Genomic DNA, 14,790 nt, shown 5'->3' on the forward strand with positions numbered 1-14,790 from the left:
GGACTCCCACTGACTTGGGCACAGCAGGGGCCAGAAGTAATGGGGATTCACAGGCATCCTGATTAGACCTCTCACTGTGAACAGGTAATTGAAACACTATAGCCCATCACCAGCATTTACCGGTGTCACCCCGAGACCCCCGCAATGTCCCCATGGGGTACCCCCAGAATCATCTATAAAGGTAATTAGTTTAAAGCAGACCCTGAACAAACCAGAGGCTTCACACGCTCCTTCTGCCATCATGTACAAGCAAAGCAGAAGCTGAGGCCATCGATCATCCATGCTTGTGTTTGCACAGACAGCACTCCTGACACCAGCCCTGCCGTTGTCCCCTCAGCAATGGCTATTTCTGTGTAGTGTTTTGGTGATTGTCAGCATGATGTGTTGTAGACCCAACACAAGCTTACACAAACAATAAACACACAGAATACTTTCATTGTTATTCTTGTATATTTTTCAGAAAATATGGCAAAACACGGCATAATTCTAATCTGACCATTATGGTTATAGTTTGCAATAAAAAAGTCATCTTGGTTATTAGCAGTGCTGCTAAATCACTGACCTGGTTGGAAATGTTCCATCTGGAATTATAAATTAGGGACAGATTATCAGAGTAGTGATTTATTGTGCAAATAGATCCTGCTGATGGTATTCAGGAAAACTTATCTGCCTGCCACTCAGCCAAATTCTTTTATCACAATTGACTGAGGTTTCCAGCCTTGAATTATTAGTTAATAACATCAGAGCAAAATCAAAATTTATAGCTTAAGTAAACTTTGAAACAGGAGAACAGTGCCTTAGATACTGGACTTAGTGCTTGCCTTAGGCAAAGCGTTTTTCTTTTAGCACAGAATTGTAATAAAACAGAAATAAGATTTGTGACTAATTCCACATTTTATTGCCTGTATAACTTACTCGATGGCAGAATACTATCTTCTGAGCTATTCTTTCCTCGTTTGTGTATTTTAACACCAATAGCCATCGTGCTATAGCTGAGCATAGGCCAATTGCACACATCCAGATATGTACAAACCACAAAATTTGAAAGTAACACATCTGTGGTTTCTGTTTAGGGAAATTTGATACAATCCCTGTTTTATCATTTCACCCGGTTTATCAATCGTGCTTGAGGAAACCCATGGATTCCTTCAACTAATTTAGAGAAGATAGTTACGTGAATGAAAAGAAACACCATACCTCGTCCTCTGTCAACAATTTCTTAGCATTTACAGTATTATTTACAATTGTGTAATAATAGTAACAGCCACCAGATGCCAGCATAAGCACGCAGGCACTAAATAAGTGCCTGTTTAATGCTAAAAGGCAGGGGTGGCGCAGACCTCTCAAGTCATTATGCAGCCACAGTCATGCGAAGAGAAGTGCACATTCTCTTAGATGTTTCAATGTCATATGGAAATAAAAGATCTGATCATCGAGTCAGATTCACATGGCGCTGTACTGAAGTTAATCTTGGATTTAAAGAGACCACTTATTGGAGAAAGGGCTGTATCACTTGCCTAGCTGGTAATCACCTTCTCTGCTCAAAACTGGCTTTTTTCCATATGGAACTTTGACTGGAATTTCTAGCCTAATAGATCTCTGGTTTCAGTTTTTTGTTGTTGTTTTTTTGTTTTCCTTTGCATGTTAAATTGAGGATCATAAATACCAGATCTTCTATTTGTGTAAGTGTGCACAGAATATGCGAAAATCACTCCATCATCTATTCAGAGAAGGATGGACCTTCCAGACATGTCACATTCTCAGCCGTGGACATGTAAACAGTGCAGGCAGGAAGAACAAAAGGCAAGTTACTCATAGTGCAAACGTACTGTGATGCTTTCAAATGCAGATTTTCCTCTTGATTAGTTTCAGCAGAACATATGAACATGCTGCGTGTGAAATTAAGTTACACATACTTATCCACATATAGTAGCAACATGGCAATGTGGTTTTCTGCAAGCATCTACCCACATGTCTGTGCTGTTCTTTGGATCATGTTTTAAGTGTCCTGGAGATTATAAAAGAGAATATGAAACTCATTGATTAGTATGAATATGATGAAGTAACACAGCCATTGCAGAAGTGACTGCCATTTGGAGTAGAAATAACCATAAAGCTTTAAGTACCCAGAGCTTGGCCAGCAGCAGCCAGAGAGCCGAGATATTCTGCACTGCATAAACAAGTTCTCTACAAGAAAAATCCAGAGGTGCCATCTTGTGGATGATGAAAAAACTACAAATAACAAAATAGGTAATATCTCACTTTTATTATCATAAATATACAGTAACTTTGATTTACAAGATCACTTTCCAATGAAATTACTAGCAAAAATATCCACCAAAAAAGTTCAAATAAATAGAACACATGGTTACCAACATCAAAAGCTCAGCTGCAAATTCTCAGTTAACAGAGTTCCAGTCTTTACAGGTAGAGTGGTCTCTTTAATTGTTTTTCAGAAGAAAACCCACTAATGCCAACGGGAGCAACAAAGGCTCGATACCTTTAAAATAAGGCAAAAACCAGTGCATTACAGGTAATTTCATACTGTAGAAATTTCAGCTGTAATATCTGTCAAAATACTCTCATATTTCTAACAAGATCCTTTAAATAGCAAATACAAGATAAAAGTTACCTCAAACGACAAATGAAACACAGAAAGGACGCAAGCAATACTGGGATTATGGCATAATGGAGCATTGTGGAGTCAAACGAGACAGTTGGGTCCAATGAAATAAGAAAATAAGTATAACCATCCTAACTTCTGACCTGCTGTATGTAACTGAAAGGTACCACAAGGTGTGAGGGGCTGCGGGGGAGGTAAAACTTTATCTGACCACAGTATTTCACTGCAGAGATAAAAGTAATGTAGAGAAAAAAAGAAACATGTCAAGGGAAAAACAATATTTTTTAAAAAATTCACGTTATGCATTAAAAATACAGTTTAGCATTACCAAGGCAAACAGTTTATACCTGTTGGAATACAATTCTGTTTCTTAACATCCTTATAACAGGGTAATTTCACTGAAAACAACACAGTTGTTTAAAGCTTATACTAGTGTAACTGAAGTAGAATCTCGCTATTTATTTAAAATGCAACCTGAGTGTATTCGTTCTGTAGGTAGGACTGCAGAACACGACATTTTCAAATTATCCAGAAAAAAATAAATCACTCTGTTTCAATATCTCACATCACAGTAAACTTGTTCTTCAAGAAGCATCCTCGGTGCTCGGCTTAGACACACGTAGGATCATATTGCTAAACATGGCGGGAAAAATATACATAGTCACACAAACACTGTGCTCTGGAAGGATTTTAATTTCAAACTGAATGTATTTGATGGAATAAACTTTTTCTGCTATACTCAGAAGTGCTTCTAAAGACAATATAAATACAAAATGAAGGAAACATAAACCATAGTCCTCTTCATAAAAGGAGCTCTTTTTATCTATAGGCCCAAACACAGTCAAGTTAAAATGGAAGCAAAAATGCTGCAGGATCAACTCCAACCCTTGCAGGTCTGCTCATGCTAAGAGCTGCTTTTTGAGGCAAAATTATATAATCTATATAATCTATTTCTGTACGTGAACAAAGAAGACTGTGTAAAAAATAACAAATCAATGAACAAAACTGAGAGTTGTGTGATTATCATGTGAGACAAACTTACTTGGCCAGATCACAGCCAAAGCTTAATGATGAACACGTACTCAGACTCACTTCAAGTGGCATCACCATCTCTGCCTGCTTAACTTTTCAGTCTCCATCAACAGACTGATGTCCGTCAGATCACAAGCGCTACCTTCAGTCAAGCCTTTCCTAGGCCTGTGACAAAAACCTTTATTCAGTGCCAATCAAAGCTGACTGAAACACTATTTATTTATTCTTTAAGAAGTGATCATGCAAAATGTGCCTGTGTCTACACGCCCTCCTTACAACCTAGGAAAGCATCAATATAGAGTAACATTTCAGAGAAAAATTTAGCATACACTAATATTCAGTGCTATAATAACATGCTAAATTAATTACTGCATCTAACAGAATATGTTTAAAAAAAATGCTATTCAGATTATTGACTCGAGGCTGCTCACCTCGCGTTTGGTACTTCTAACAATGCCCTAAACCGGAGTACTCAAGTCGTGCACTAAAGTAGCGCTTATTGGCAAGAGCAGTCCTACTAACTTGTGCTACTCTTAACATGAATCAGGAAAACTTGACTAATGAAGGTTTGCAGAGTTTGGCCAGAGCTTCAAATTGTAGCACTAGATGCAAGAACCTTTTCATGTAAAAAAAGCCGAAATACCCAGCGGGTCTGGAACAAAACAAAAGGATGAAATAGCAAGAATGGAATGTGCTGGTCCTCTGCGGTTGCTGGTGTTGAACGCCCTCCTTTAAGTTTCACCACACTTCTGACTCAGCCCATTTATTTGATCTTTGAGCAGGTCAGATTAAGTTTCACTTTAATTGCATAGAGCTGAATGTACATGCGACTACAATCCATTTTAATTGTACCTTCACAAATACTGAATATGGAAATATAATACTCTGTATTACATGTGTTTCTTTTGTCAATTTAAAATTTCACATTTGGTCTCCAGCAGACTAGGAAAAAAAACACTAAAAATATTTCTTAGACTATTCCTGAGCAATGTACTGTAAAATACTCTAGTTTATTACTACATTTATTAATATCCTCACATTTTAAACTATAGATAAATCCATGCTTTGAAATCTTACAAAGCTGTAGATCTGATAGGCACAATGAAAGAGCAGAAACAGCTAAGCATCTTAAAACCAAGATGAGATAAACAAGTGCAATTTAGCTATATACATACTGTACTCTGTAGGATTTGCTACTTTTCCATTTTCTATCACAATGTGAAGGATCCACTTGTAAAATCTGGTCCATCAGACCTCAGCTCCCTTCTCATAAACAGTTCACTGTGGTGGCTGAGGATGAAGTTAATGCTGCTCAGTATTTAATTTGAAAATGAAAGTACAAAGCATCCTCTAGAATTTCATCTTTAACAAGATTGTGTCCCCAGCTGCTGTGATTGATTAATTTGAAATTATAACAGATGAACTGACATTCGAACACTCACTGAACCATTCTTCGTATTCTTATGTATCTCACAAACACAGGAGAAAGGAGAGGGTCCAAGGACAGGGTTGTACTGTTTCTTTCTGCTGGGTATTTCCCCACATCACTGCCCTAAACCTTGAAACAAGAAGCCAAACAAACTGAAGTAGACTGCACCATGGGAAAACCAATAGTCATCTCAGGTGGGTGAAAATAGGTATCTTTTATATCAAAATATATCTTTACTTGAACTTAAAATAGCCTTTAAATTCACCCCCCCAGTTCTGCAAATTAGACCACAGTCTCTATTAATACCCTTATTTTGCATTAGTCATATATATCCATGTGCAATTCGAAATTTGGCCATTTCCTCTAAACTACAAAAATTATCAAGGCTTACAAAATGAACTTTGAGGAAAGCTGTCTGTAAACACAGTGAAGATTTCTGGGTATAAAAATACACATTCCATTTTCTTAATCTGTCACTATTGAAGCTGTCTGCTTCCCAATATTAATAATTTTTTGTCTTAAAAAGAATACTTTCTGCATTAAAATATTTCAAAACATTTTCTCCATTCTTCTTATACAAAAAAATCTAATTCATCAAAAAACATCCAATTCATCACCTTCATTTTCTGTGAAGAATTACAGTTCGACTTTGCATAGATAAGCACGCTCCATTCCTTTATAAAAACAGTTGAGCCCTTTTCCATCAGAAAACACCATCGACCTGTCCCACAAAAGAGCACATCTGTTCACAAACAAAAACATGGATCCTATTTTCTCAAATACACCGATTAAGCATGAGAAACACCACAGACTTCAGTGGATTTCACCTGGTGCAAACAGGAGGGCATGTTATCATTGTATATTTCTCTAAACTTTCATACTCTGCTATTGTTATCTTCATTGAGCAATTGTAAATATTTTTGAGGACAGACCAGTGGAAGACACTTGCCTTCAGGGAAAAGATTTCCTGCTGGCCTTGCTGGCTAAAGATCAAATGTATTGAAATGAACAGTGGTGATTTAGAACCATGCAGCAAGAACGTATTTTCTCAGGATCTTCCTCTGAAGAAAACATGACCCTTCTGCACTGGCCAAATGCTTTCTAGCAGTCAAGAAGCATCAACATTTACTAATGAATTTTTCTTCATTTAAATTTCTGTGATGTTTGCTTCGTGCCATTTGGTTTTATTTTCCTGTCCCCTGTTGGTTTTTTAGAAGGAACATAATTGCTGACATTGCCATTCTTCTTTGGATTTGTACATGCGTATGTTTTTAAGCTTTTGATGGGAGCAGCTGAACCATTAAATACTGGGGTTTGCTTAAGGGGTCTGATATTACCGACACTTTGAATTTTGGAACTGTTCTCGGAGGGCTGCACATTGAAAAGCTGTTGCTTTGCAGTTGGTTTTTTTTTCAGTTCACTCCTTACTTCACCAGATTGTCTCTGAGAAGACACTGCACATCCCATTCCCTCAGACAGTTTCAAGCGACCTGGATGAGAATATAACTGGCGACTTTCTTCACAGTATGAATCTCCCCTGTGACCTGAGTAGCTTCTGGGCAGCTTTGTAACACTTTCTTGGGGAACCACTTGCTTTTTAGGCAAAGGGTTGAGCAACGCCTTGCCTTTGCCAGGGCTCTTCAGGGTGTGGATGGAGCCGGGAGCAGTCTGTGGCCTGGCTTTGGCCGCCTTGCCTTTCTCGTTCTGCACAGTCTGCATTTGCAGCCATTCCAGCTGCAAAAGGCGATCAATGTATTTCTCAAGAAATCCTGTTGGCTTTGGTCGAAGTTCAGTTTTACCCTCTACGTTAACAAAGATGGCCAGTTGCTTCAAGTCCCAGGAGTTGAAAGGGGGTGGGAGGAAGTCTGGATAGTAATATTCTGATTCTTTAAAACTCATATCAGGGACATGCTCCAAACAAACTGGATCAATTTCTTCAGCTCTGAGAATGAGTTCTGGCGGTGTGCATGGAGATGGGGGAAGGGGAATCCTTTCTGAATCAGAGAGATCACTGGCACTATCATCTTCAGCATCTTCTTTAATAATTTGTACCGATTGAAAATCAAGAAACATTTCATCTACAGATGCTTCTTGCCAGTTAGAAGAGCATGGAGCAGCTTCAACAACAAGTTCTTCATAATTCCTTTCCAACTGTTCTTTTTTACTGCAATAAAAATGTGGCACTGGGACATCTCTAACCCTACAGAAACTACCTTGTGTGCTACCCTTTATGCTAGGAGGGATCCTCTGCATAAGGGATTCATTCTGTCTTCTTTCTGGGAGACTCCTCTTTGGTCCTTGTACTCTGTGCAGTGATGTGCAAACACTCGCGATCCTAAACAAAAAGAATGATCAAATCCTGTTAGAATCATTAACATCTTTGGAACAACAGTTTACAAAGGTCTTGCTACCTCCTTCAGAGACATGGATCTACACAAATTACGGTAAACTGACAAGGAAACCTAATAATGATGTGAAATAAATATTTGCTGGCAGAGACAACACTGCCTACTACTTTTTTATTGTTGTTTTATTTTATTCTGATTTTGCCTGAGAACTCACTGAGTTTCCATATTGATTACTTAAATTTGTTGTCCTCATAAATGCTGAATTCTGGGACCAGTGAAGCCAAAGGAAAGCAGAGAAGCCATGATTTCATCCCAAGCATTTTATATACCAGTTTGAAATGTCTACAAATTAATCAGAAAATCTTAACATAAAGTTACCTTTTTGACTGAGTATTGTCATCCAACTGGTTTCTTCCCTTCTTAAAAATACTTGGTTGGTTCCCATCTTGAGTGTCACGTGAAGTCTGAAAAGATATGAAAGCACGTGATGTTATTAAGAGCTGACATAAATTAAGTACCCTTTTCCGGTAAACAACAACAACAACAAAATAATAATTTACCTTTTCAGTGGCACTTGATACATTTTTGCCTGATCTTCCAGGAGAAGATTTCACATGAGAAATTGGTCTATTTAGTCCTTTGGTGCTCGGATGACCTTTTCCATTACTACAACTAGCAAGAATTGAACAGAATAGCACACATAAATAGCAGTGTCAACAATCATCAGTATAGAAATACAATAAAAGTTTAGAATGCAATTCAGTTTAAAAAAGTGAGAGAGTTGATCACAACTATTCTTAGACTTGAAGTTCATCAGCACTACACCATGGACACTTTGTATTTTTAATACTACTAATGCAAAAGTGAATTATTCAATCGGATGAAATAATAATAGAACTTAGCCCTTATGTAGGATCCTCTTTCAGAGGATCCCAAAGTTACTTTGGGGATAACAAATAGTAAATATTAGAGACTACATTTTTAATTACTAATTTCAATAGTACCTGGTACGTGGTCCTACTGCAATTTAACAAAATTAATTATAAAGTAAAATATGAGGGCTACTGCAAGCCAAATCTTGCTTGCCTTTCTCATTTGCATACTCTTAACAAAATTTAAAGGATTGTTCCTGTGAAGTTAAGGAGCAGAAGTGAGCAGGGAGCATACAGTCTATTTTGATACTAAAACAAACTATTTCACAACAAAGGCACAAATAAAATTCATTATTTCATGTTATACTGGGTTTGTGGAAATATTAGTAGGAGAAAAACTAATATGCAAGCAAAAAGAATGGGATTATTGATCTGGACAGCCTAAAATTCATATTTCCTCACTTAAATCCGATACATTTCTATCTAACCACACAGAATAATTAAATCACTGTATTCTGTAAGAATCATAAAACAGTGTTTGTTGTACAAACAAGCAATATTACTAGTTTTAAAAAGAAAAGCTATAAAACATTATTTTAGAACAAGAACAAGCAAACAGTCCCCTCCCAGTCTAATCTAGTTTGACTGCAGTTCAGTTAATTTGTCAGGCCGTGTATCTTGTTCAGTTTTTCTGTCAGTATAATCAGATTTTGCTTTAAAAAATCTGATTTCACCAATTCAAGAGCCTGTAAAAGAATGAAAATAGGTCTCGTGCCTCCAGCATTGATGCAGGCACCTCGGTCACTCTGTGACCTGCAAAATCATACTGCACAATCATTTCAGAGGAAAGGGTAAAAATCTGGACAGTACGGCCATGCACTTATTAACTAATCCACAGTATTTAGGGATTTCTCTAACTAGAGAGAGGGAAAATAATTTCCTTACTTTACCATTCCTTTGTGGTTTTCATTGATTTGGTTTTCTTTTTTCTGTGTCTCTCTGTGCAGTAACAAGGGATATTCTTGAATGCCTGGTCCCATTATTACTCTTTTTAAAGCACATCTGCACCTTTATTTTTACATAATCTCCAGTTGACTTCAGTCTTTTGGGTTCGTAAGACACAGATATCAAATGCAGACATCACCACATCCTAGAGATGCAGTAAACAAACACCATGAGATTCTTCCCAACATGATTTACTTTTGAAGCAGTATAATAAGAGCATAATCAGCAAAACTGTACAGGAAAACAGTCCCCTCCCCAAGAGCTCGCTTAATGGGAACTAGCATCACTGGCCTCGCTATTGCGGATCCACGTGGGCTGTCACCACCCGGGCACTGAGGACAGAGCCGATCAGCGAGGGTTGGTCACCAGAGGGGACAGGAACAGCCCCTTCGCCAGCCCTGGCACAGCAACCACCGGGCTCTTGCCATGGGGTTTACTAGCCCGTCCCTGAAGGATTGTTGGTAAAGTACAGGAAAAATATCTGTGTTAAAAGAGCGACTTCTCATTGTGGGATGTGCTCATCATCATTTTGTTCCTCCTGCGCAGCGTCACATGTGTTGACTGGAGCCAAGTATCACATTCAAGTGGTGGTGGGTGTTTCTGCTCTTAATTTAATGAGAACAGATGATCAACCACCCGCGTTCTGTGCATGTCGAGTTGTCCTTTTTGTGTCAGAAAATGCACTCTTCCTATATTCATATATGCAAATTTTGTATCAAATACTTAACTTTTTTTTCTTTTTTCCAAAACAGATCTCTCAGTACTCATAAGCTCCTACTAAAAATACTCTGAGCAGAATTTGTAACGTTCCTTTATTTTCCAGTAACTGCATTCCCATACCGGGGACGCAGAGATTCGATTTGCAAAAGGTGACAGATAACTAGCACCAAAATATCTCCCTTCACTCACCTCTAGCTTTGTTGCAGTGCTATTTCTATATTTATAGCTATAGATCTGTATCTATTTACATTTGATGCTGTCATGATTTTAAACGCTTCTCCCCTCGCCGGCCGAGGAGGGAGGGCAGGGGGGTGTCTGTCCCCAGGCCCCACGGCCGGGGCTGAGGGGTCACCTCGCCGCCTGGGGAGAGCCCGAGTGAGGCACAGCGGCCGCGGGCTGGTCCCATCGCTCCGAGCCCGCCATGGCCGCCTCCGCCCGCTCCCGCCGGGCCCCGCTCCGCTCCCTCCCGGGATGCACCAGGGATCCCCGCTGGTCGCTGCCACCGCGTTCCGTGTCAACAGCTCGTTAATTAACGGACCGTCTCCACGCGTCTTCTGCTTTTCCGCCCGCTCCAGCCCCGCCGGTCCCGGCTTCCTCACCCCCGGCTCCCTCACCGCCGCCTCCCAGCCCCGCCGGTCCCCTGCCCGGTACCTGCCTGTGCCTCAGCCGCCACCGGCAACTAAGGGCAGGCCGAAGGGCACCGGCGTCAGGCAGACAGTGCGCAGGCGCGCGGCGGCGGTGTGCACAGGCCGCTCGGTTGGATTGGCATGGGGCGGGGGGGGACAATCCACGCATGCGCACTCCGGGAAAGGGGGAAGTTGGCGGTGCTCTGTGCCGCGGGGCGGCCGGCCGGGGCCGGGGGCTGTTGCGGCAGCGCTGCTGCGGCGGGCGCCGGGGCGGGCTGGGCATCGCCTGGCCTCGCCGCGGGGCGGAGGGAGGGCCCTGCAGCTGATGTGGGCTGTAGAGTCGCCAGGCGCGGGTCCCTCCCCTTCCAGCCACAGGACCGAGCCTGCCCTCACAGCCCCGCCCGACAGCCTCCGCCGGGACAGCGCCCGCGCTCCCTCCAGCCTGTGCAGCAGCCCTGGCCTCGGCTCCGGCTCCCTCCCGCCCGACAGCCTGCAAGCCTTCCCCGGCCTCGGCAGCCCTCTCGAGTCGCCCAGCATCCAGTGTGACAGCCTGGAGTGTCCCTGCTGCTGCTGCGGGAGCGTGGCGTCGGGCAGCGGCTGCCCGGACAGCCTGCAGGCCCCTCTCGCCCTTGGTAACGGCCGGCGGTGCTTTGGGGCGCACCACAGCAACCCCCAAACACACAGCGACCTCTCCGACAGCCTGGAGTCCTTCGGTGTCCAGCACGACAGCCTCCAGTCGCTTTCCAGCCTGTGTGAGAGTTTCAGCTCCTCCAGCATCGAGGGTGACAGCCTTGAATCCCTTTCCAGCCTGAGCGGCGGGTCAACCAGCCAGCACAGCGGCCTTGAGTTTACCAGCCAGTGAGGCTGCCTTCATCTTCCACACAATGCTCTAGGCCTGGTTCACTTCCAGCTGCTGCGAGAGCGTCCAGGCTTCTGCCCTTCATTCAGCAGGCTGCGTTGTTCCAGTTGATTCTTGCTGCATCCACTGCAATAGCTTCAAATACTCACTGTCTGTGGCTGCATTTCCCAAGTTACGTGCTTCAGAGAGGCAGCGCTCGTTATTACCTGCATTGTTAACGCTGATTTTTTTGTCGTCGGTTAAGAATGGAGGTACGTGGTCCTCGGAGGAATCCCAGCTACCTCTCTGATCTCTATCAGAACATGTTACGGGCTGGAGAAGCACCGCAACAAGGGCAGCAGCAGCTCCCAGCAGCCCGTACCAGCAGCTGCATGGCTCTTCGGAGCAGTTCCCCAGCCAAGGGGGGCCCCCAGCCAAATAACCTTCAGAGTAGCACATCCTCCAGCTGTGATCCAGCGTTACGGCCTATCATACGCCGCCGAGCAAGATCTTTGCCTACATCACCCGAAAGAAGGAAGCGGGCAGCAGTGCAGTGTCAAGTTCCTGGATGCCAGAGTCGCATGAACAGGGTGAGATTTGCTGATGCTTTGGGCTTGGACCTCACCGAAGTGAAAGTCTTCCAGACTGGGGAGGATCCATCGATCCCCCTGCATGTCCTTTCCAGGCTCTCCATAAACTCAGACCTCTGGTACAGCAGATCAGACTTGGAGTTTACCATGCAGTGCTTGGTCCCTGACTTCCAGCAGCCTGCAGACTGTATGGATTTCTCCTCTCGACTTCAGGAGCAGCAGGTGTGTCTTGAACGAGTGACCAGCTCAGATCTGGGGCTCAGTGGCACCATCCACGTTTGCAATGTTGCTTTTGAGAAGCGGGTATCTGTGCGATACACCTTCAACCAGTGGAAGAGCCTCCATGAAGTTTGTGCTCATTGGCACAGGAGCATTTCTGAGAAAAATGGGCAGGATCAGGTTGATGTTTTCACTTTCTTTCTCCCTGTGCCTCCTTTCCTCCTTCAGCTGTGCTCTGTAGTCCAGTTTGCAGCAAGGTACCAAGTCAACGGCCAGGAGTATTGGGATAACAACAAAGGCAAAAACTACAGCCTTACTTGCCGGACTCACCCCCTGAAGATGCCAAGAGAATGTGAAGAGAGCTGGATCCACTTCATCTGAGCAAGGAAATGGATGCAGAGCAGCCTGTCCGTAGCCTGGGTGACACTCTTCCTTGGCATGGCTCTCTGCTCCTATGGCAACAGTCTCCTTTTTGAAACCTGGCAAAGTGTTCCAGGGCAGGGAAGTAGGCAATGACCTGTACAAACTGTTCTAAACCTCTCAAGAAAGTAAAAAGGGCCAAAATGTGTATTGAGTTACATTCGTTGGAAGCCCAAGTGACTTCTTGTGTGTGAGTCGGTGCAGGATGGTTTTAGGGGATGCTGTCAAGACTATCAGAGAGTGAAAAAAGACACTTCATGTTGCTAGTAATATTCTAGGTTGTTCTAGGACGTTTCTATCTGATCTATTTTACCATTTTTTACTGTCTGTTTTCTAAATGGGCAGTGTGGCTTTTCTGGTTTTGGTTCTAATTTTGTTTATCTCACCAAGTCTGGGCACTATTCCATTTATGCATAATTTGGATGGCGGACACTGTAGGGAAGTACTTGTATTTATTTTTATATATTATTAAGACCCTAACCATGTTAAATATTTCCATTAATATTTGTGTGGGAAATTTGGGACATTTTCTTCCATCGGCAAAAACACTGAATTACTTCTCAGCACGCTGTTAAAAACCCCTCTCTTATGAGACTGGTATTTGACACCAGTTTACAATGAATGTTGCTGGAGCCCAATGCAGTACTTGGCTTACAGGCAGAAAGATGCCGTTGCCATCTTCTGGGAGAGACTCTGGTGTGCCAGCAAATGTCAAATCTGAGTGTTAGTGCAGGCAGGGACAAATGACATACAGCTGGGGCTGTCACATTAAAGGTTAGTGTCATGTGTACTGTGGTACAAGAAAGAGCTGAGAAATTAATGTCTCAGCCTGTATTGTCTTCCTTCTGCAAACTCTCAGGGTATTTGCATGTGCAAAATCTTGAATACTGAAGTTTCAAGATTTCAAATTCCAAGTTTGCCTTTTGCCTCTTTGCTTGTCTTGCACTGCTGGAGAAGAATTGACAGTAGCTCTTAGTAAACCAGTTGTCTGGCATTGCTGACTGTGACTTGAGACCTGTAACAGAACCGAGAGGATCTCTGGATTAAGCTGTTAAACTTTCTCACGATTACTGGCACCTGTCACATGAAAGATGAAATTTGCACTGATGTTTTCCTGTCACATTCAGTAGTGAACATGAAAAGGATTCTAGTTGATAAAAAAGGGATTATGCCATTAAGTAGTGGTAATACATATCTGTTGTGAAGGTAAATTTATGATCACCCTTACCAATTCTCAGGACGATTTGACTGCTTTGCACTGTGTTGAACACTTCCCTTCTAATGAGCATTTTGTAGAAGTGAATTCTTCACAAGGGTTATTGCCATATATTGCACTTTTAAAAACCTATATTTATTATAATCGTACAATAAATAAATGTCTCATAATCTACCATTTCAAGGCTCTTTCAAGTGTGTTTTTTAAAAAAACATATGGAGTCCATGTAAATGAAAAGGAGTTGTCTTTCCTGGTTAAATGTCTTGTCCAGAATTAAATATATTACACAGTATATCAATAAAGCACTTATGCTAGACAAAAGGTCATTTTGTTTTAGTGGAAAGTTGTACAATTACAAAGTGCTAAATTAATTTTTAAAACAATAATAAAACTATGCCTATTGCAATACAAAATATTGTAATAAAAGCTTTTCACAGTTTCATGTTGTTTTTGTCAATGGTGTACCTGTTAACAGCTAAGAAAAGTCATGAGGCAACTCAGTGCTGAGTTGTCATAGAGCAACACACTCAGGAAAGGTGGGGTTGAGATGCTAAAAAATGAAGAGCACTTGGTAAAAATACAGTAGTTAGTCTATATAGCTGTAAAAATCACCAGACGGCTACTCTTTCACTAGGAATGTGCTGTCATTTCACCTCAGAGTTGTATGCAATGCAGCACCTGCGGGATTAAGATGTGATGCTGGCAAAGGGCACGCTGCCACTTGGTTCTAATGTGGTTTCGTGGAAGAGAAAGGGGTTTTCTTCTAACAGCATTTTCAGAAGCTGTGCCAGACTCAACACGATAATTTCTGAGTCTCCCAGTTGTGTTATTCTTTCTTCCATTTGTTTCAGT

The 14,790-nt window shown here is 42.0% G+C and overlaps 2 protein-coding genes across 5 annotated transcripts; one reads left to right on the plus strand and one right to left on the minus strand.

Moving 5' to 3' along the window:
• Positions 1-2,247: 2,247 nt before the first annotated feature.
• Positions 2,248-10,793, minus strand: FAM217B (family with sequence similarity 217 member B). 4 transcript variants are annotated; one of them, XM_065032408.1, is made up of 5 exons: positions 10,685-10,793; positions 9,255-9,454; positions 7,993-8,104; positions 7,811-7,896; positions 2,248-7,419 (listed from the first exon to the last, which is right to left on the minus strand). In XM_065032408.1, the coding sequence occupies exons 2-5, from the start codon at positions 9,272-9,274 to the stop codon at positions 6,228-6,230; spliced, it is 1,410 nt and encodes a 469-aa protein (XP_064888480.1). In that variant the 5' UTR covers positions 9,275-9,454; positions 10,685-10,793; the 3' UTR covers positions 2,248-6,227. The 4 variants fall into 4 exon arrangements, with proteins under 4 accessions (XP_064888480.1, XP_064888476.1, XP_064888478.1 ...); XM_065032404.1 differs by having other exon boundaries at positions 9,250-9,454; XM_065032406.1 differs by having other exon boundaries at positions 9,250-9,454; positions 10,681-10,704.
• A 257-nt stretch (positions 10,794-11,050) lies between these two features.
• On the plus strand, positions 11,051-14,377 carry PPP1R3D (protein phosphatase 1 regulatory subunit 3D). The gene has a single exon (XM_005499605.3). The coding sequence runs from the start codon at positions 11,760-11,762 to the stop codon at positions 12,681-12,683; it is 924 nt and encodes a 307-aa protein (XP_005499662.2). The 5' UTR covers positions 11,051-11,759; the 3' UTR covers positions 12,684-14,377.
• The last annotated feature ends 413 nt before the right edge of the window (positions 14,378-14,790 follow it).

This window comes from Columba livia, chromosome 16, assembly GCF_036013475.1.
Source record: "Columba livia isolate bColLiv1 breed racing homer chromosome 16, bColLiv1.pat.W.v2, whole genome shotgun sequence".
Classification (NCBI taxonomy): Eukaryota; Metazoa; Chordata; class Aves; order Columbiformes; family Columbidae; genus Columba; species Columba livia.